This window comes from Oncorhynchus kisutch, linkage group LG22, assembly GCF_002021735.2.
Source record: "Oncorhynchus kisutch isolate 150728-3 linkage group LG22, Okis_V2, whole genome shotgun sequence".
Classification (NCBI taxonomy): domain Eukaryota; kingdom Metazoa; phylum Chordata; class Actinopteri; order Salmoniformes; family Salmonidae; genus Oncorhynchus; species Oncorhynchus kisutch.
Window position 1 is genome coordinate 28590578 of NC_034195.2, and position 23806 is coordinate 28614383.

At 43.3% G+C, this 23806-nt stretch overlaps 1 protein-coding gene across 1 annotated transcript in view; it reads left to right on the top strand.

Moving 5' to 3' along the window:
- The window catches only part of frmd5a (FERM domain containing 5a), a 112699-nt gene that overhangs the window by 75000 nt on the left and 13893 nt on the right, over nucleotides 1-23806 (top strand). The window contains exons 2-6 of the mRNA XM_020457078.2: nucleotides 15179-15283; nucleotides 16592-16634; nucleotides 17401-17479; nucleotides 20289-20386; nucleotides 21271-21394. Of these exons, the coding sequence (XP_020312667.1) occupies nucleotides 15179-15283; nucleotides 16592-16634; nucleotides 17401-17479; nucleotides 20289-20386; nucleotides 21271-21394 (449 nt within the window). The remainder of the gene's footprint in view (nucleotides 1-15178; nucleotides 15284-16591; nucleotides 16635-17400; nucleotides 17480-20288; nucleotides 20387-21270; nucleotides 21395-23806) is intronic.

Below are 23806 nucleotides of genomic sequence, written 5' to 3' on the forward strand. Positions count from 1 at the left end.
AGTTTTTTTAATGGGAATGCGACAGTCCCAATACTAAAGACACCTCCTGTCCATGCGCAGTCTGTTACAGTATATAAATCAGTATATAAAGCATAGTGTGTACACTACTCCTTTTGACAGTTCCCTGTAGGGGATACCACAGGAATACCCACTGAGCAAATCCTAGAGCTTGTTGTATTCATCAGATCCAGGCCTGGTGTTGCCTCCCTGATGTGGTGTCTGTATCCTCTAGGATGTCACCAGTCTGTGCTGCTCACTGTGGTCAAAGCAGGAGGCTCTCTTCCTTTTTGCTTAATGAAGGTATTTTGAGCAGCTCTGACTATTTTAATACCTCTGTGGGTGCCATACCAATGCATGCATCACGGAGTAGAATGTAAATCTTCCTCCACATCCATATAAGGTGTGGTTTGCCAAATGCACATGTACATGTCTCTCGTACCTTGCAGCTGCTGCAGTCATTTCCCGAACTTTCTCTTCACAGCACACAGCAACTGTCCACACACAGCACACACAACACAGAGACCCCTCTAGTCAACAACAACCCTCAAACCCTCATCTACTGAGTGCAGCTGCATCAACTGGCCCAATCTCACACTGTGATCCAATGGACTTTTAGATTTCTTCTATAGAGCATCCAGCTCAACATAATACAAGTACACTGGTCGTTGCTGTCAGTGATGTTTCTCAGGAATTAAATAATATTATTACTGTAACCAATAGAAGGGAAAAAACAATCAACGGAGAGAAAAGTGCAGTCCTGGTAGTGAAGGGGCGGAATGCTTGATTTCTCTATGCTGATTAAGTCACCTCTGCCTTACATGAGGTCAGCTCGACAGATCCACTGTTCTCCCTTTGAAATTCTGTGCATTGGTCCTAATGGACAAAATAGCTGTTAAAGTTATATACTTACAGTACCTTGCTGAGGGAGATGACCATCTCTTTCAATGAGATGCTTAGTTGTTTTTATGTCATTGTGGTTTTGAGGACTGTTATACTGTTACAAACAGGCTCACTGGAGGAGGGGAGTGGTGCACTCTTAGAAAACAATGTGCTATCTAGAGCCTAAAAAGGTTTCTTCAGATGTCCCCATAGGAGAACCCTTTGAAGAACCCTATTTGGTTCCAGGTAGAACCCTTTGGGTTCCATGCAGAACTCTTTCCACTGTTGGTTCTACATGGAACCAAAAAAGGTCTCCTATGGGGACAGCCGAAGAACCCTTTTGGAACCCTTTTTCTTAGAGTTTGGAGTGGTATGCATTAAAGTACGGTACAGCTCCTACCTCAGGACTGCAGTTCCTTTGGCTACCCCAGCCCTTCCACGTTGAGAGGCAGGGGGTTCCTTGTTGCCACTTTAGCCCCACCATTGTTTCCCAAGCCCCAGGAGAGATCACTTACCACTGATTAATCCAGCCATGAAAATGCAGAAAGCGGTTTGGCCCTGGAGACTGGCTCTCTGTGCATGCAGGCGTGAGAGGCGCACCGCAGCTTCGCGTGTCAATGCTTTGATGGAGGCCCGAGGAGCCGCAATCTCAATAAATGATTCAGACAGACCAGGCTCTCTCTCACAGAATCCAGTCTACCAGGGCAAATCTGGCCCACACTAGGTTAGGACCCTGTCCATACATTAAGTTGTGTATGTAATTAATGATTTGTTTATAAAAGCGGTTATCATAGAGCTTTGACACACTTGTTCATTATGCATCATTTGTGAACTTGAGCACTTGAGCACTGGAAGTTTACCTATGTCATGTAGGTAGTGTGGATTCTCTCTCCCAGAAGAGTTGATTTATCGTCTGTGTTCTGCACATGCCAACTCACATTTCATATATATTTAATATTCTGCTCAATTGAGCATGCAAAAGCTTATATGGACGCTCATGCTAGGTATTATGTGTGGTTTATATTACATGTACATGTAGTCTCTTTGTTGCTTTCAGTCCGTCCCCACTCCCCAGCTTCTGTTGCTTTGCTTGTTTTTCTGGTTCTTCCTGTTTCTGGGTCAAATCCATACTCTGCCTCACTCCTATTGTGTTTTGATGGCCCACTTTCTGCCTGGTGAGGGTGAATGGCTTGCTGTTTCTCCAGGCAGAGCATCATGCTGCTTGTGGGAACACTGGGTGCTGATAGAAGGCTGCAGGAATTCATTCCTGGACAATACAACCTGATTCTCTCAACATGCAACAACTTTCTGGAGGTTCCAGTACATGTAGACACCAGTACGCTCTGATGAAGGCCAAGAAGCCGACATGTAAGCTTCAATAAAAAAGTAATACTAGCAAGAGCAGTGTGCGGGTTTGTCTTTTCTTTAACAGTAAGTTAATGCATTGTTCCCATGCAACTGCAACACGATACACTATATAGCCAAAAGTATGTGGACATCTGCTCGTCGACCATCTCATTCCGAAATCATGGTTATTAATATGGAGTTGGTCCCCTCTTTGCTGCTATAACAGCCTCCACTCTTCTGGGAAGGCTTTCCACTAGATGTTGCTGTGGGGACTTGCTTCCATTCAGCCACAAGAGTATTAGTGAGGTTGGGCACTGATGTTGGGCTATTAGGCCTGGCTTGCAGTCGCCATTCCAATTCATCCCAAAGGTGTTTGATGGGTTTGAGGTCAGGGCTCTGTGCAGGCCAGTCAAGTTGTTCTACACCGATCTCGACAAACCATTTCTGTAAGGACCTCCCTTTGTGCACAGGGGCACTGTCATGCTGAAACAGGAAAGGGCCTTCCCCAAACTGTTGCCACAAAGTTGGAAGCAGAGAATCGTCTAGAATGTCATTGTATGCTGGTATGCTGTAGCTTTACGATTTCCCTTCACTGGAACTATGGGGCCTAGCCCGAATCATGAAAAACAGCCCCAGAACATTATTCCTCCTCCACCAAACTTTACAGTTGCCACTATGCATTGGAGCAGGTAGCGTTTTCCTGGCATCTGCCAAACCCAGATTTACCCGTCAGACTGCCAGATGGTGAAGCGTGATTCATCACTCCAGAGGGGGCGTTTTCACTGCTCCAGAGTCCAATGGCAGCAAGCTTTACACCACTCCAACCGATGCTTAGCATTGCACATGGTGATCTAGGCTTGTGTGCGGCTGCTCGGCCTCCCGACAAAACAGTTATTGTGCTGACGTTGATTCCAGAGGCAGTTTGGAACTTGCAACACTGCACACTGCCCTACACCATCTGGACGAGGAATAACAAAAAATAATGCTTTTCATTGACTATAGCTCAGCATTCAACACCATAGTACCTTCCAAGCTCATCATTAAGCTTGGGCCCTGGGTCTGAACCCCTCACTGTGCAACTGGGTTCTGGACTTCCTGACTGGCCGTTCCCAGGTGGAGAAGGTAGGAAACAACACCTCCACTTCGCTGATCCTCAACACAGGGGCCCCACAAGGGTGCATGATCAACTCCCTCCTGAACTCATCAAGTTTGCAGATGAAACAACACTAGTAAGCCTGATAACCAACAATGATGAGACAGCCTACAGGAAAATAACCTCTCACTCAATGTCGACAAAACAAAGGAGCTGATCGTTGACTTTAGGAAACAGCAGAGGGAGCAGGCCCCTATCCACATCGTGGGATCGCAGTGGAGCAGGTGAAAAGTTTCAAGTTCCCCGGCGTACACATCACTGACGATCTGAAATGGTCCACCCACACAGACCGTGTGGTGAAGAAGGCGTAACAGTGCCTCTTCAAACTCAGGAGGCTGAATAAATTTGGCTTGGCACCACAAGCCCTCACAACCTTTTACAGATGCAAAATTGAGAGCATCCTGTTGAGCTGCATCACCGGCTGGTATGGCAACTGCCCTGCCCGCATATGCAGGGCTCTACAGAGGGTGGTGCGGTCTGCCCAACGCATCACCGGGGGCAAACTACCTGCCCTCCAGGACATCTACAGCACCCAATGTCAAAGTAAGGCTTGAAATCACTGGTCACTTTAATAATGTTTATACATTTTTGCTTTACTCATCTCATGTGTATATACTGTATTATATTATACTGTATTTAGTTTATGCCAGTCCGACATTGCTCATCCGAATATTTATATATTCCTTAATTTTAATCATAGTTGAAGTGTACCTGTGATGAAAATTACAGGCATCTCTCATCTTTTTAAGTGGGAGAACTTGCACAATTGGTGGCTGACTAAATACTTTTTTGCCCCACTGTATATTCATTATAAAGGTTTAATATTGTTCCACAGTCTTTTATAATCTCTCCCTCTAATAAAGGAACTCTGCAAGAGATAAGAGACTAGTCAGACATTCCACTATAAATCAAATTGGGGAGTGGACATTTACAACTGAGATTTAGATAACACTAAAACTCTTGTTCATATAGCTGTGTAGGCATGGTTTTGGTCTCATGAGTAGAAGGTAATGACGTAGGCAGTGACATCACTAAGATATATGACTGTAGGAATAATAAAACAACTCTGACCCTTTTCTATTTTGCAGAACTTACTCGGAAACATGCGTGCTATGTTCCTGTTGTCAACTTCTGTCTGCAATTGCATTAATAAAGGTTTTTGAATGATTTCATTAAATATATTGTCTGAATGCTAATTTCATCAATGAGCCAATGATTGACAAGGAACAAAGAACGAACCCCAACAGTAGTCGCAAACCACAGTTGGGTTCACAAGTTTGGACAGCATAGTACAGCACAGTACAGCACAGTAGAGTATAGATCAAATCAAATCAAATGTATTTATATAGCCCTTCTATATAGCCCTTACATCAGCTGATATCTCAAAGTGCGTTACAGAAGCCCAGCCTAAAATAATAATCACAGTAGTTGTCGAGGGTGCAGCAAGTCAGCACCTCAGGAGTAAATGTCAGTTGGCTTTTCATAGCTGATCATTAAGAGTATCTCTACCGCTCCTGCTGTCTCTAGAGAGTTGAAAACAGCAGGTCTGGGACAGGTAGCACGTCCGTTGAATAGGTCAGGGTTCCATAGCCGCAGGCAAAGCAGTTGAAACTGGAGCAGCAGCACGGCCAGGTGGACTGGGGACAGCAAGGAGTCATCATGCCAGGTAGTCCTGAGGCATGGTCCTAGGGCTCAGGTCCCCAGAGAGAGAGAAAGAAAGAGAGAAATAGAGAATTAGAGAGAGCATACTTTAATTCACACAGGACACCGGATAAGACAGGAGAAGTACTCCAGAAATAACAAACGGACCCAAGCCACCCGACTCATAAACTACTGCAGCATAAATACTGGAGGCTGAGACAGGAGGGGTCCGGGGACACTGTGGCCCCATCTGATGATACCCCCGGACAGGGCCAAACAGGAAGGATATAACCCCCACCCACTTTGCCAGAGCACAGCCCCCACACCACTAGAATGATATCTTCAACCACCAACTTACCATCCTGTGACAAGGCCGAGTATAGCCCACAAAGATCTCCGCCACGGCACAACCCAAGGGGGGGCGCCAACCCAGACAGGAAGATCACGTCAGTGACTCAACCCACTCAAGTGACGCACCCCTCCTAGGGACGGCATGAAAGAGCACCAGTAAGCCAGTGACTCAGCCCCTGTAATAGGGTTAGAGGCAGAGAATCTCAATGGAGAGAGGAGAACCGGCCAGACAGAGGCAGCAAGGGCGGTTCGTTGCTCCAGAGGCTTTCTGTTCACCTTCACACTCCTGGGCCAGACTACACTCAATCATATGACCCACTGAAGAGATGAGTCTTCAGTAAAGACTTAAAGGTTGAGACCGAGTCTGCGTCTCTCACATGGGTAGGCAGACCATTCCATAAAAAGGGAGCTATATAGGAGAAAGCCCTGCCTCCAGCTGTTTGCTTAGAAGGTAGGTAGGATAGGTAGGAGCAAGCCCATTTAATGCTTTGTAGGTTAGCAGTAAAACCTTGATATCAGCCCTTGCCTTAACAGGAAGCCAGTGTAGGGAGGCTAGCACTGGAGTAATATGATCAAATGTTTTGGTTCTAGTCAGGATTCTAGCAGCACTAACTGAAATGTATTTAGTGCTTTATCCGGGTACCCGGAAAGTAAAGAATTGCAGTAGTCTAACCTAGAAGTAACAAAAGCATGGATACATTTTTATGCATCATTTTTGGACAGAAAGTTTCAGATTTTTGCAATGTTACGTAGATGGAAAAAAGCTGTCCTTGAAACAGTCTTGATATGTTCGTCAAAAGAGAGATTAGGGTCCAGAGTAACGCCAAGGTCCTTCAGTTTTATTTGAGACGATTGTACAACCATCAAGATTAATTGTCAGATTCAACAGAAGATATCTTTGTTTCTTGGGACCTAAAACAAGCATCTCTGTTTTGTCTGTTTGAGTTTAAAAGTAGAACGTTTGCAGCCGTCCACTTCCTTATGTCTGAAACACAGGCTTCTAGCGAGGGACATTTTGGGGCTTCACCATGTTTCATTGAAATGTACAGCTGTGTGTCATCCGCATAGCAGTGAAAGTTAACATTATGTTTTCGAAGGACATCCCCAAGAGGTAAAATATATAGTGAAAACAATAGTGGTCCTAAAACGGAACCTTGAGGAACACCGAAATTTACAGTTGATTTGTCAGAGGACAAACCATTCACAGAGACAAACTGATATCTTTCCAACAGATAAGATCTAAACCAGGACAGAACTTGTCCGTGTAGACCAATTTGGGTTTCCAATCTCTCCAAAAGAATGTGGTGATCATTGGTATCAAAAGCAGCACTGAGGTCTAGGAGCAGAGGACAGATGCAGAGCCTCGGTCTGACGCCATTTTAAGGTAATTTACCACCTTCACAAGTGCAGTCTCAGTGCTATGATGGGGTCTAAAAGTTCAGTAAAGAAAAGTAGAGTAGATTTCAGTACAGTACACAATACCTTTTCATTGGGGGAGAGGAACAGCACTGGCCCAGTGCAGGTGGAAGTTTTAGAGGAAGTCTATGGCCTTGTTCCCAGACGTGTGTCTTCCATACATTACAGTGTAAACCTGACAGGCGAGGCTATGAGGATAGTGTGAAGTTGCTGAGTGGAGAATTTGCTCTGTATCCCTGATACATTACATTCCCATAACAGCAGAACGCAGCAGATCTCTGGAGGGCATTCTCTGGGATCAATAAAGCTAAACTGCTTGATAAATGTGATGAGTGCTAAAGAACTCATAAGGATCTGCTCTTTACGACTGTCTGATGTTATGTTCTCTGTTTAAAAGAACCTATAGATTTCCTGGGTGATTGTTAAATGTTCTATACGGCTGTTACTTGGCTTGAGAACTTGATGGTTGATTTTCTGTTCCAAGCAGAACCGTTTGTGTACTGTATGTAATGGGTTCTAGATGAGTTGCCGTGCGTGCACTCTGGGCCTCAGACCCCAGGCTGTGATGCTGCTGTTGCTGCGGACTGGTTGAGGTAGCAGGGCCTGAGATTGAACATTCACACAGGGCTGGCTAGTGGTGGAGTGGGCCTGCTACAATCACTCACACACCCCAGGCCCCGGAGATAAGGAGAGTAATCTGCTAATGAAACCAGAGGAATTATCCCAGGGCTCTACCGCTCCTGTTCCTCTCAGTGCTTTACCCCCCCCCCCCCCCACACACACACACACACACACACACACACACACACACACACACACACACACCAGTCACACACGAGCCAACAGCATTGTGTTTCCCTTCCCCTCACAATAAAACAAGTCCATTTAAGTGATTCATCTGAAAGGAAAGTGGGACCCTGAGGAAATAGGGGAGCAGTAGGGGAGCAATGATGCTGTTTTAGGCCTGGGGATTATTTTGCTGATCAGACTTTTTGTCATTCTATCATTCAGCATAATGTACCTACAAGCTGTAGGCCTATGACTATCTGCTCCATTCAGATATCTGGCTGCATTTCCATCAACGTTGTGTCTGTTGTGTTGGTATGGAGCCTTACAAGCACACAAGCATGACACAGAATGGGGTTCTTCATCTTTTGTCAGTTAAACAGACCAACCATTTACAGGGAAACACGTTAAGGGTATCGTATGGAAGATATTTTATTGTTTCTGCAGCATTCCCTCCATTCCCTTAAGACAGAGAAAACCCATGACAAGAAAACGCTTATAAAGCAGTTTGAGATTGAATAGAATTGTCCCAACTTTTCCCTGCTGTGCTACCACTGCTGTGTACTGTCATATTAGTAAAGGACAGACATTTTGCCACAGGTTTAGCCAAATATTTGTATAATAAATGAATCATCTACTTGATGTCTCTGTAATTATCAGTTGTTGGATGAGCATGCAGTCTGTTTACATGATGTGTGGAAGGAGGGCTCCCTTACTACCCAACTGTAAAAGGGGTAACATAATGCATAGGTTTTCACACCACAGGGCTACTGCCACAACAACCACTGCATATCCCTGTTTACACAAACAAATCAGTGTCTTTATCAGAGATGCTATTTGGTTAGTCAATGGTTAGACCAGTAGATTCTATTGGCAGTTTGGTTAGACACCCTTAAACAATCCATGGCCAACCCAACTGAAGAGACGCAGCATTAGTTTTAATTAGGAATTCACCAGCATCATTCATTAGATCCTTTATCCCGCCACACAATCACACACATCCTGTAATTACAGAGCCTGTTGGAGGGGAGTAATGCAGCTGGGCTCTGTGTGGGGGAAAGAGACAACTCAGGAAGGGAGAGAGAGAATGAGAAGGAGAGGGAAAGAGGAGTGCTATGGAATACTAACACACTTGCTGTCTGTAACCAAAGAAAGGCTTCCTGTCTGACCTGATGCATCATCGTTCGTCCATATACATCACTGTCTCTCAGCCTTTTTTGCCTTGTCATTGGCTCTCCTTGGCATGGGTTGCATTCGGAAAGTATGCAGACCTCTTCCCTTTTTCCACATTTTGTGACGTTACAGCCTTATTCTTAAATTAATTGTTTTCCTCATCAATCTACACACAATACCCCATAATGACAAAGTGAAAACAGGTTTTTAGAAATGTTTGCAAATGTATAAAAATAAACAGAAATACCTTATTTACATAAGTAGTCAGACCTTTTGCTATGATACTTGAAATTGAGCTCAGGTGCATCCTGTTTCCATGAATCATCCTTGAGATGTTTCTACAACTTGATTGGAGTCCACCTGTGGTAAATTCAATTGATTGGACATGATTTGGAAAGGCACACACCTGTCTATATAAGGTCCCACTGTTGGCAGTGCATGTCAGAGCAAAAACCAAGCCATGAGGTCGAAGGAATTGTCCGTAGAGCTCCGAGAAAGGATTGTGTTGAGGCACAGATCTGGGGAAGGGTACCAAAATATTTCTGCAGCATTGAAGGTCCCCAAGAACACAGTGGCCTCCATCATTCTGAAATTGAAGAAGTTTAGAACTACCAAGAATCTTCCTAGAGCTGGCCGCCCGATCAAACTGAGTTATCGGGGAAGAAGGGCCTTCGTCAAGGAGGTGATCAAGAACCCAATGGTCACTCTGAAAAAGCTCCAGAGTTCCTCTGTGGAGATGGGAGAACCTTCCAGAAGGACAACCATCTCTGCAGCACTCCACACCAATCAGACCTTTATGGTAAAGTGACCAGACAGAAGCCACTCACCAGTAAAAAGGCACATGACAGCCCCCTTGAAGTTTGCCAAAAGGCACCTAAAGGAATCTCAGACCATGATAAACAAGAATCACTGGTCTAATGAAACCAAGATTGAACTCTTTGGCCTGAATGCCAAGCGTCACGTCTGGAGGAAACCTGGCACCATCCCTACAGTGAAGCATGGTCATGACAGCATCATGCTGTGGGGGTGTTTTTCAGTGGCAGGGACTGGGAGACTAGTCAGGATCGAGGGAAAGATGAAATCAGCAAAGTACAGAGAGATCCTTGATGAAAACCTGCTCTAGAGTGCTCAGGACCTCAGACTGGGGTGAAGGTTCACCTTCCAACAGAACAATGACCCTAAGCACACAGCCAAGACAACGCAGGATTGGCTTCAGGACAAGTCTCTGAATGTTCTTGAATGGCCCAGCCAGAGCCCGGATATGAACTCGAAAGAACATCTCTGGAGAGACCTGAAAATAGCTGTGCAGTGATGCTCCCCATCCAACCTGACAGAGCTTGAGAGGTTCTGGAGAGAAGAATGGGAGAAACTCCCCAAATACAGGTGTGCCAAGCTTGTTGCTTCATACCCAAGAAGACTCAAGGCTGTAATCTCTACCAAAGGTGCTTCAACAAAGTACTGAGTGAAGGGTCTGAATACAGTACTTATGTGAATGTGATATTTCAGTTTTTTGTTGTTAATACATTTGCAAACATTTATAAAAACCTGATTTTGCTTTGTCATTATGGGGCATTGTGTGTAGATTGATGAGGGAAAAAACAATTGGATACATTTTTGAATAACGCTGTAATGTAACAAAATGTGGAAATAGTCAAAGGGTCTGAATACTTTCCAAATGCACTGTATGTAGTTCATAAATATGCATGACAGGATATTTGTGTCAATTACACGAGTGAGAGACTGATTTATCTTATTGAGGGATCTATGTCATTTACTGTATTATCTAATTTGCATAATTGATAAGCGAGTGTGTGTCCTTGCACAATGCAACAGCCCTGCGCTTCTATTTTTGCTTCCCGAGCCCAGTAAGCAGGCTTGTCGGGTTGATTTGTGAGCTCGCTGTGAAAGAGCGGTCTGGAAGTGACAGTGGCGATCACCCATGGCGGCCCGGGAGCCCTTAGTCTAACTGTGGAAAGGTCAGACTGTGACACCTCGAGCACCGCTCCCGTGCGCCGATATTTGTCCGGAGAGTCATGGCTGGCACCCAGTAAGCTTTCTCTGACAGAGCTCTCTCTTAATGAAGTGTGTTATCTGGAGCCTGAGTAATGACATGGAGGAGACTACTGCTCCCAGGGACACTTCCTCTGCCATCACAGGCCCAATGAGGAGAGCGTGAGTGACTGAGGCTGACTCTAGCAGTCCAAACTGCCTGGCCTGGCCTGAAGCTCTAGGGTCATACTGTTCTTAATTGTGATGGAGAGGGACATGATGTCGTCTTGTTCTCTGGACTGGAGAGATCCATCAAGATCCAATAGTAGCAGCAGCCATCAGGTTGTGTCCAGGCCCACAGCAGCATGTTACCCACAGCAGCATGTTACCCACACATGGCCAGACAGCCAGACATTCCCAGCAGGCATCAGTCCCCTCTGTGTCAGGAGCTCATTTAGGGAATCCTCTGCTGTTCACCCACACATCACATTGTGCTTGGCATGCTTTAATCGGGTGCATTTAAGGTCCACTGCACCCCATCTGTCAGACTACCAAAAATAGACATGCAGAGCTCTGACCACACTGAGGGCATCATGAAATTATCTGGTTGTTATGCAAATAGGGACAGTGAGAGATGGTAGATACAGTATATGGATGCTGTAGATAAACATTTGGATTAACCACATTATTTTCCTGACCAAGGCCACTAAATAGACTTCATTCCATTCCCATACTGCTATAGCGGGATACAGATTCTACATGAACTCAAGCAGAGATTTTCACATCCTTCACTGTGATGATGTTCTGTTAAACGTAGCCCCCACACAGCATTAGGAGGCTGACATGTTAACAATAGCAGTGTGACTGGTTTATCTGACACCTGATATACTTGACCTTGAAGCATGTTCCTTTGAGAGTTATGTTATGAGCTTATGAGTTTGATTGTGAGGAGCATGTGTGTTTACTGACCCTATTACTGAGCTCCATTAAATGGCCCCCAGTGAGCCAGTGGGGAGGGAGTGAGGTGGCACGTGAGGCCTGTTTTTCCCTGGCATGGGGAGGAAGGTGGAGAGGGTTAGGAGTGGAGCCAAAGATGGTAGATAAATTAAGATGTCTTACTCAGGCAGTTTATCATTGGGAAACAATGTCAAAGTCAAAAGTGGGCAAAAGTGGGCTTTCTCTCTCGCGTGCGCATGCTTTCCTGCTTGAGCTCACGGTTCCTCCGTTATCTCTGGCATGCTTACGCAAGAGAGGGAACGCCCACTTACACAGACAGGATTTTATTATATGGGAATTTTATTCTATGCCCAATAACAGCTGGCTCCAGTCTACTTATTGTCCCATCCCCGCCCCCACCAGAAAAATATTGCAAGGGAGATGTCTTGCTTTCTTTACCATCTCTGGTGGAGTGATCAGCGCCAACATTAATCTCTGTTCAATTCCTGGCACTGATTTATCACCTCCTCATCCAAATCACAGTTATTAGTTAGACTGGGAGTTGCAATCCTCTTAATATGTCACACACGTCATGCGTAGAAGACACTACATCAGCAGCTGCATGTGTACATCCACTTCAGCTATTAAAATGTAATGTACACCATAATACACACACAGTGAGAGTATATATATATATATATAGTACCAGTCAAAAGTTTGGACACACCTACTCATTCAAGGGTTTTTCTTTATTTTTACTATTTTATACATTGTAGAATAATAGTGAAGACATCAAAACTATGAAATAACACATATGGAATCATGTAGTTTTCATCTATATTTTTCATAGCTGTCTACATGTCACCACAGATCGACACTGGCACTAAGACCGCACCAAATGAGGTTTATACCGCCATAAGCAAACAGGAAAACACTCATCCAGGACATGAGTGTGGTGCCAGGACAACAACCTCTCCCTCAACGTGATCAAGACAAAGGAGATTGTGGACTACAGGAAAAGGAGGACCGAGCACGCCCCCATTCTCATCAACGGTGCTGTAGTGGAACAGGTTGAGAGCTTCAAGTTCCTTGGCGTCCACATCACCAACAAACTAACATGGTCCAACCTCACCAAGACAGTCGTGAATAGGGCACGACAAAACCTTTCCCCCACAGGAGACTGAAAAGATTTGGTATGGGTCCTCAGATCCTCAAAAGGTTTTACTGCTGTACCATCGAGAGCATCCTGACGGGTTGCATCACTGCCTGGTATGGCAACTGCTCGGCCTCCGATTGCAAGGCACTACAGAGGGTAGTGCATATGGCCCAGTACATCACCGGGGCCAAGCTTCCTGCCATCCAGGACCTCTATACCAGGCGTTGTCAGAGGAAGGCCCTAAAAATTGTCAAAGACTCCAACCACCCTAGTCAAAGACTGTTCTCTCTGCTTCTTAACAGCTTCTACTCTCAAGCCATAAGACTCCTGAACATCTAATCAAATGGCTACTCAGACTATTTGCACCCCCACCCCCCCCTCTTCTACGCTGCTGCTACTCTCGGTTATTATCTATTTATAGTCACTTTAATAACTCTACCTACATGTACATATTACCTCAATTACATCGACAGTGGTGCCCCTGTTATTCTTATCTCTACTTTTTTCATGTATTTTCTTAAAACTGCATTGTTGGTAAATGGGTTGTAAGTAAGCATTTCACTGTAAGGTTGTATTCTGTTGTATTCAGCACATGTGACAAATACAATTTGATTTGCTACTGTATAAGAACAGGGTATTGAAACACGGTGCCAGTGTGTCAGAATTCTAGTCCACCCAGTCCCAGTACACATGCTCATCACAGGACAAGTGCCATTCCTCTAGACTATAGTTAGATGACTGACACAGTGTTAAGCTGACAGCCTGGCTGAGCCTGCAGTATAAAACTCTTAGGTTGTAGACTAGGTAGAGAGATGTATTAGTTGCCTGCCTGCTGAATGGATCACCACCCTGTTCCAATGAGCTGTAATCATCCCTGGTGTGTGCTTTTGCTAATACAAAGCAGTCCTCACAAATGCCTGAGGGAAAACAACTTGTAATGGTGGTGTGCAATGTTTGTTGGAAGCTCAAATAACTTATCTTTCTGGAATAATTCAGAGAGTTTAGCTATTATTATGGAAAACATGTTGGTCTGAGTGATATTTTAAATGGTAATCAGTGCTGGGAGCTGGATATGTCACGCCTTGGTCATTGTATTTTTGTGTTTTCGTTATATATTTGGTCAGGCCAGGGTGTGACAGGGGTTTATGTTATTGTATTTCGTATTGGGGTTTGTAGTATTTGGGATCGCGGCTGATTAGGGGTGTTGTATAGGCTTGGCTGCCTGAGGCGGTTCTCAATCAGCAGTCAGGTGATTCTCGTTGCCTCTGATTGGGAACCGTATTTAGGTAGCCTGAGTTTCGCTTTGTCTTTTGTGGGTGATTGTTCCTGTCTCTGTGTAGTTTCACCAGATAGGCTGTAATTAGATTTCACGTTCCGTTTGTTGTTTTTTTTGTATTAATTAGTTAGTTCATGTATCGTTCCGTCATTTGTTTTCATTAAAGATCATGATTAACCACCACGCTGCATTTCGGTCCTCTCCTTCAACAAACGAAGAACGCCGTTACAGGATAAGTCTTTCAGCGATGTGTCAGAGAGGGAGGGGAAAGGCTTGTGAAGGTGGGCAGTCTCCTGTCCTCTTCTATCCTCTCCTTCAATGTCTTCCTACTGGGCACAGACATCAGTTCAATATCTAGTTTTGATTTACATATGGTTGAGTTGTCAACTAATGTGAATCAAAGTGAAATCAGCCAGAAATGTCACAATGTCATGGACTTTTTTCAAATCAAGTCAGTTTTTCACGTTGATTCAACATCATCACATAGATTTTGGGGGATTGCAATGATGTGGAAACAACATTGATTCACCAATTTGTGCCAAGTGAGTTAACTTCTCTTTTATCTCCTATAAATCCATTCTTACGTCATTAATGCCTTTAAATCTTCATACTTATACTGTGTGATAATTGATGTGCGTTGTTTGGTTATCAAGACCCAGTATCATATCACCCTCCCCGTCCCTGAGTCATCTCCCTGAACAAATGTCAGTCTAAGCCAGCCAGTTGTCAGCACACTTAATCCATTCTCTCATTGTGCTTTAGCTATGGAGGTTTCTGGCCTAGACTCTGCAGGTGGCTATAGTGGCTGTCATTAAAATTGGATGAATCCTGGATATCTCCACAGGGTCTGGAAAATATGAAGCACATTCTGCTATCAGTAATTACCTCCCTCTTTCCCTCAATCTCACATTCTCCCTCATGTCCTCATGAAGTTGTTGAGTTCCTGGGCTGGGCCGGACCACTTGTTCCCTATCCGTGGGGATATTTCCTCAATGTCCTTTTAAGTTGTTAGTTGTGGTCTTTTCTTGTGTTCGCTGTGAGTTTCTCATGCTATTGTTTTTCCCTTATCTTGCAGCGGGATGCTAAAGGACAGTATCTATTCGACCTCATCTGCCACCACCTGAATCTGCTGGAGAAGGACTACTTTGGCATCAGATATGTGGACCCAGACAAGCAGCGGGTGAGTGAGTGTGTGTGTGTGTGTGTGTGTGTCTTGTGTTGGATGAAGCATACTGCAGTGGAGGTGACCGTTTAAAGAGATACAGATTGAAGATATGTTATTTTATTTATTTATATCACGGCACAAGGCGAGACCCAGATGCAGACACAGGAGGCAGATGGTTGGAGCCTTACAATGTTTATTAATCCAAAGGGGTAGTCAAGAGAATGGTCGTGGACAGGCAAAAAGGTCAAAACCAGATCAGAGTCCAATAGGTAACCGAAGGGCAGGCAGAATCAAGGTCAGGGCAGGCAGGATGATCAGGCAGGCCGGAAAGTAGTCCAGAGTCAGGCAGGGCTCAGAACCGGGAGGACGATATAATAGAAAAGGAGTACGGGAAAAACACGTTGGTTGACTTGACTAAACATACAAGACGAACTGGCACAGAGAGACAGGAAACACAGGGATAAATACACTGGGGAAAATAGGTGACACCTGGAGGGGGAGGAGACAATAACAGGAACAGGTGAAACAGATCAGGGCGTGACACTTTCATAACATACGCTTTTAGAGAGACACTCATACAATCATCATCATCAGCAGCAGCAGAGCACAGAGGGTTATTACTCAGAGATGGCTTGTAGCTGCACTGCTTGATACATGAAGAATTAACATGTGCTCACATTGTGTTTTAGCATCAGAGACAAGACCGGTCCTCCCCATCCTGCATTTCTTATGCTGCCACTCAGGGCTATTTCTGTGGTTGTTGTTGGGGTGAGGGGTTGGCGGAGAGAGGGAATTGATGGAGTGAATGTTGCCAGAAGGATGGGGGATGAATCAGTGCCTGATATACAGGCAAAACCAGAGTTACCTTCTGAACTGACCCTAGAGAGCACTGCCACTGCACAGTGTCTGCTCTTCTGTCTGTCTCGGCAGGCCCAGGCATGCTGGTGGTATAGTATTATAATTTGAAAGACCATCCATTACTGTCATTTATAGAGAGAGCTGTTATCTCTGTATGCCCTTACTGTTCAATTTGCTTCAGTATGATGATGATGATTTAATTATACAAATCAGGAACTGATAGCATTAATTATATGATTCTTGTCAGATTAGAGATGGATGTTGGATATGAACGGAGACAGGCGTGAAGCTGACATGACACAACACAGGTTTTCACACGTCTTTCGATGAACTGTCATTCCTGTTTATTGCATTTAACCTGCTTCATAGAGTCATATGAGCATGGTGTCAGTGTCATTGCAGGATCTTTAGACATGTTTAGCTTTTTTCACACTTTGATCATATGTCTTTTTGTTGTTGTTGCAGCATTGGTTGGAGGTCACAAAGTGTATTGCCAAGCAGATGAAATGTAAGTCTTCAGTGTCTTCCTCTTCATGCTATGATCATTCTGCTAATTGAGCAAGTATAGTTATCATCACCATGGAATCTTTAACGACGCATCATCTAATTTGACTAATGAATGTGCATTTGAATTCAAATGGTAGGAAGTTACTGTATTGGAATTTCAATAGAACTAGATTCTCCATTTGACTGGAAGGACAGAACTGTATGAATAGTCTCTTCCTAGCAAAAGATAATCCACACAAAAGGTCTCTCACCCACTCTCTTGCAAATCATCATGAACTGTGTCTCCCTAATTGTGGATACAGAGCTTAAAGGGGAAATCCAGTCAACATCTATCTTTTGGAGAAAAAAAATCATTAGTCTACTGTTGATACAGTCCCAAAATGTTTTTCATGCCAGCAGTCAAGTTTTCAAGATATTGGACTTTCAAGAAGCAAAGTGTCACCTTCCACATTATTATGATGATGCAAAATTATTTTTTCCTTTAAGCGAGATTCCGTTTGCCTATTCGACTGTTTACCTTGTGATGATATGAAGTAAAGATTTACAGTAATCATTTGTCAGTGCCCCCTTCACAGATTGCTTAATTCATGACTCTAGTTATTTTAAATTCTAACTTCATAGTGTCTGAATCAAACACATGTCAGGTTAGAACTATCCTAGACACTTTTGCAAGGCGGTACATTTAGAGCATTTTTTCAGTGAATCATTTAAACTGTGATCGTGAAATGTTCCTGACTATTTGGTTCTCCATTTCCTTTGTTCCCCAGCCCAGCCTCCATTCACCATGTGTCTCAGAGTCAAGTTTTACCCCCCTGACCCCGCTGCTCTCAAAGAGGAAATCACCAGGTAGGACCACTCCCCCAGCCTCTAGTATGAAGAGGAAGTCAGGGAAAGCAGACATGAAAGCTTTGTGTTTAAAAATCTTCAATACCTTTTGCCTTTTCTAAAGCAGTTTCAAAGCAGCAGCTGGTGTTTATCACCTTTTCTCACATTTCCCCCAGAAATGTTTGTGTTCTGAATGCACTGACAGTATTTTTTCCCAGACATTATTGAAGGGCCTCTATAATAAAAGAGCACTTCGTCTGAAAACAGTGCGATAAATAAAATAAAAAGACAGTGCTGTTTGAAGTTGAGATGTATGTAAAAAGCCTTCCTAAGTAAGCTTGTGAGCGAGCCTGCTCCCTGAAGTAGAATGGCTGCTAAATTGCGAGGTTGTGTAGCTGTGCTCTGCGTTGGTCTCTCTGGCTTGCTGACTGCTGAGGGAAAGAGGAAGACTGAGGGTCAATTACGGCTAGCAGACTCCTCTAAATGATACATGATTAGCTCCCAGCTAGCTCAGATTAGAATCACTTATGCATTTCTTCGCCTGACTCCCTCATTCCCTGTGCAGTCTGCAATGAGGTCACCCAGAAAAGCCTCTCTGTGCCCTCAATAGGGCCTTTAAACGCCCTCTGATACTCTCTGATTTCAACCACTTGATGATGACATTAAAGAAGCAAGTACATGTGCAATTGAGTATGAGTGTGTTTATTGTGTCTGTGCATTAGTACATGTGTGTTTGCTAATGACTATTACAATTTGTGTATGTGTTGAAAGGAGGCACACCAACCTAGCCTGTGTGAATCAGGTGGTTGCCATCTCATATTCATTACCGTCCAGGGAGTCTACACTTAGGTGTGATGAAATGAACACAGAATGCAGAGTGCAGATAATGAATTATGTGAATTATGAATGGATGGAGAGTGGGGAGGAGGCGATAAGGAGAGTGAAGGCTGAGGAAAAGAGAAATATAGTTCGCAAGAGATATGATGAGAGTGGTAGGGCAGGATAGACCACCTCATACTAGAGAGAGGAAGAGATATGATGAGAGTGGTAGGGCAGGATAGACCACCTCATACTAGAGAGAGGAAGAGTGAAAGGAGAGGAAATAATCAATGACACAAGTTTTCTTCAATATAGTTTCCTCATTAATCGCATACTGAAGCGATACTGAACAATACATGGTACACAGGTTAGACCACACAATGAGGGAAGAGGATAGAGATGGGTCAAATATTCATTTAAATTCACAGCTTTTCTTCACCAAATCTACCGACAGCAGAGATGTGAAAGGCAAGCAGAAAAGACAAAAGAAATGTAGGGCAGACAATTGACAGCATCAGCCATTTAACTGGAGTCACCCAAAGAGAGAAAAGGATTTTTTTTTTTAGCACCTATGGATCCTTAAGTGACATATTAGCTGTTGTGAAGCTGGCCTAGATGACAAAATTACAGCCGAGGATATGTACACTACTGTTCAAAAGTTTGGGGTCACTAAGAAATGTCCTTGTTTTTGAAAAAAGTGTCATTTCTTGTCCATTAAAATAACATCAAATTGATCAGTGTAGACGTTATTGTATTGGAAACGTAGATGGAAACGGCTGATTTTGAATGGAATATCTACATAGGCGTACAGAGGCCCATTATCAGCAATCATCACTCCTGAGTGCCATTACGTTGTGTTAGCTAATCCAAGTTGATCATTTTAAAAGGCTAATTGATCATTAGAAAACTATTTTGCAATTATGTTAGCACAGCTGAAAACTGTTGTTCTGATTAAAAAAGCAATAAAACTGGCCTTCTTTAGACTAGTTGAGTATCTGGAGCTTCAGCATTTGTGGATTCGATTACAGGCTGAAAATGTCCAGAAACAAAGAACTTTATTCTTAAACTTGTCAGTCTATTCTTGTTCTGAGAAATGAAGGCTATTCCATGCAAGAAATTGCCAAGAAACTGAAGATCACGTACAATGCTGTGTACTACTCCCTTCACAGAACAGCGCAAACTGTCTCTAACCAGAATAGAAAGAGGACTGGGAGGCAGCTTGAAGCTGCAAGTTGAGGACTTGTGAGGCATCTGTTTCTCAAACTAGACACTCTAATGTACTTGTCCTCTTGCTCAGTCGTGCACTGGGTCCTCCCACTCCTCGTTCTATATTCCATAAAAAATCTGCCATTTCCAGCTACAATAGTCATTTCCAACATTAACAATGTCTACACTGTATTTCTGATCAATTTGATGTAATTTTAAAGGACAAAAAAGGTTGCTTTTCTTTAAAAAACAAGGACATTTGACCCCAAACATTTGAACGGTAGTGTATATTCTTCTCATTCACATACATGGGTTCTCCTGGGCTCATTTTGGTGTTGGTTGTTGGAAGTTGGTATCAGGGGAATCTGGGGTCCGTTGGGTTGTTTCTCCCACTGTTTCTATTACGTGTTACATTCACTTCAGAATCAATAAATGGGCAATCCTGTACTGTAACCATTGGTAACACCTGCTTTGTTCCAGGTGTTAGTCTCAGTCTGCAGCCAGTGTAGCTGCTGTATCTGTCAGGACAGTGCTGCTGTGTTCTGGGAAGCTCTGGTCTTGTCTGGATTCTAATCTGGAGGCTTGAACAGAAACACAGTCAGTCGACAATAGCAGCAGTTTGCCTCAGGGCATCCCCTACCAAACCCTGTCCCCAACATCTTTTGAGATTTATCTGTGGCGATGTCTTGTTGCAATAGATCTAAAAATAAGTGTGGTCTGTAATGTTGATGAATCTCATTAAAGTAGACAGGTGACTGAGATCCATGACCTCTGACCTTCTTCGCCCACTCTGTTCTGGTCCCAGATATTTAGTCTTCCTGCAGATCAAGAGAGATCTGTATCATGGCCGCCTCCTGTGTAAGACGACGGATGCTGCCATGCTGGCTGCCTTCATCCTGCAAGGTACAGTGACAGGACCTGACAGGCTGGATTTGCCTGCCCCACTCTCTGCACTGCACCTTCACATAACTTCTCTGCCAGTCACTCCACCATAGAGATGAATACCAGCCGGGGAAAAAAACACCTGGATTTCTCATAAGGATGTAGTTATCACTTTGTAAATTATATGCCCTGAGGGATTCTTACCTCCATATTGACTGATCTCTACTGTATACTAAAAAGCATTAAATTAAAATGTTAATGCAGACAACACGTGCACCTCCATACTAATTTACACTGTAAAACCATAGCTGACAAACAAAGATGGGACAGCTGATAAGTAAGATCAATGCTTTGAATGCTAAACGTGAATTTCATGCTAGATTGTAAGCCTGATTATCAGGCATCTTGCTCTCAGCAGTATCGTTAGCTGTATAAGCATGGAGCTCACACGCAGAAGACCCTCGAGAGGCAGGCAGGCTGTATGTTTGAGGGGTACGGCGAGCTCGCTGGGGGAAAGGATTGTCAGAGCCGCCTGAGGGAGCTCAGTGTGGTATGAAGTCACAAATAAACCACAGCAACCCTGGGCCAGTTTAACTTGTCGTCATTAAGAGCTCTGCTGACATACAGCACAAGCTGCCTGTGAACTAACAACACCTCGGCAAGGGTGCCAGTAATGTGTGTGTAGAACTGTGTAAATACTCACCTTAGCCCTAATAATTATTGTTTAAGAGTTCACACTTGCAGTTATTACTGCGAACATATTCTGTATCCACTTTTTTTATGATTTATTGAATGGAATGATGTTGTGAATGTTAGATATATTACTGTATGTACTATATGTAACCATGTATGGTTAGACTGTGGTGCTGTGAAATGGTAGATCATTTGTATGAACTGTGTTCCAGCTGAGATTGGGGACTATGACCCTGGGAAGCATCCTGAAGGATACAGTTCTAAATTCCAGTTCTTCCCTAAACATTCAGAGAAGCTGGAGCGACGAATCTCAGACATACACAAGACAGAACTGATGTAAGGACCAATCTACTGTTTCTCTTTAACCTCTCACACGTGCATGAACGTTCATACACACACTGCACCTATAAGATGAATCAATTTGACTGAGAAAGCACTAACTACCATTGTGTGAATGCTTATTGTCTTGGAAACTAGTTCCTTCACACTCTTCTCAAACATTTGTTTAATCAATTGGAAAACCTTCCAATACCTGCAACTAGTAGAAACAACCAGGTAGGCTGGCTAATGGCCCACTGTCATTTCAGGGTGTTGCAGAGACAAGATGGTGGGATTTTCTTGAGCACAAAAACTACCTTTCATTAATACAGTCATTATTATGAGGGTCGTGGCCCAAGACGTGTCATGGAGTGCAGTGCAATACACCTAATGAAGTGAAATACGGTAGTGTGTGCACATACAAACACTACTTTCTCTGCCAGCAGGTTAACTGATGAAGCATCACTGAGGGTTTCTTAATGATGATACACTCTACTGGGCACAAACGGGTTAAATCAATGTAGTTTCAACATCATTTGTCAACATATTGTAACATGGAATCTATGTGGAAAATATATTGAATTTCAATTTTTACCTTTGAAACGTCAGATCAATATAAGATCCATTAACAGAAGAAAAAAATAAAAGGCTGGGCAGCACCTCCTACTGGAGAGTTGATCTATCTACAACTATCCCTTTGGGCTCATTCAGGGTTTTAGCCCAGCCCTGGCTTAGCTTTGATATTTGTCACTGACTATTGCCAATGTGTTATCATGAGAATGATTGTTGAGAAATCTCGACTTAATAGTTGAAATATTGCTATCAAAGTCATTATTAAGGGTATTTTCAATAGAGCAAATTAAATGTAACCATACTTTATCAATCATACAGTAAATCATCAATAATGCTATTTAAGCCTACAGTGTATGGCATTTGGGAAGTCATCAATAGCTATTGTTTAAATTCAGCCCAGCATTCAACTAAAAATAGATAATACAAAGGGTGCCTTCAGAAAGTATTCATTCCTTTTGTAATACAGCAAATAGCCTAAAATTATTATTAAACATTAATTAAACATTATTCAACATTAAAATGGGTAACACATCGACGGACACATTTTGAGGTTACAATAACAATAAATGTCTTGTTATGTAATCATAGAAAGCGTGCATATTCACGGACACAGGTATGTTGAAATCTTCACAATCGGAACAGAATCTCAAATGGTGTTGATCACTTGCACCATGTACTTAGATGTAATCTCAACTAACTGCAATTCAGGTTATTTGGTTGTGCTATTAGATCAAGCACAGTGATAACCCATTAAGTTGTTGTATAAATAAAATATCTGACATTGTATTCCCATTTGAACATTGGTGTGCTTTTAAATGGTTGAAAGTGCAGTGATAACAGAATTCAACAGACTTTTGGCTATTTTTTTGTGGGTACCAGATATTACCCAATTCTCCACATTGTAAAGACATGGTGTTCCCAGTGGGATAGGCTGCGACAGACACTTCCCAACATTGATCCTTTACACTCACCCTCAGGCCTCTAAAGTTCATGTGGTTGAGGCCACATGGATAATGGTTTAGCCATAATGTCTGAGCTATTTATCCTCCCACAAGGCACTTCTCCTTTGTTTAAATCATAATTAGTGTGAGATAATGTGCTCTACATAAATGAAAGACATTGAAACATGGATCAGCCATTTTCACACTAGCTCAGAGTCGATTTGAAGGTTCTTTATTGTTGGTTCCCATTACTGAGTGCTTTGTCTAGTGACCCAGCTCAGTGAACTGGTCATGGTCATGGGACATACTGTATCCTGTGGACAGCATGGAGGATGTGACTGACCAAAGGAGTGTAGTCAGAGGTTCATAGATAAAGGATCTTTAAAATGATAATTATAGATAAGATCCTCTGCTGCTCTCTAGTGGGTTGTTCATGTCTCACCACCAACAAAACACCTGTCAACATGCCTGACTCTGTGATCACAGAAAATATCATTGGAATGCTGGGACAGGTGCCTATTTGGATCTTTTGAATGCACCAGTAATTCAAGCCTATAGGGTCAATGGCATCTATTCATGTTTTTTCCATTGATTGTGATGGAGGTCAGGCTGATGCTCACGTTACTCCATTGCTGTTGAATGGTTGGTGCTTGATTAAATGTTAATTGGTAGAGGTACTGTATCTAGGATGGTTGATACACTGTCTGGCCATCTATTCAGAGCTCTCTGGTCTATTCAGCATCATGCCAGCTCACTCTGTTGATCACTCCTCTGTGTAAGGGGAATACAGTGGCTTGCGAAAGTATTCACTTTCCTTGGCATTCTTCCTATTTTGTTGCCTTACAACCTGGAATTAAAATTGTTTTTTGGGGGGGTTTGTATCATTTGATTTACACAACAAGCATACCACCTTGAA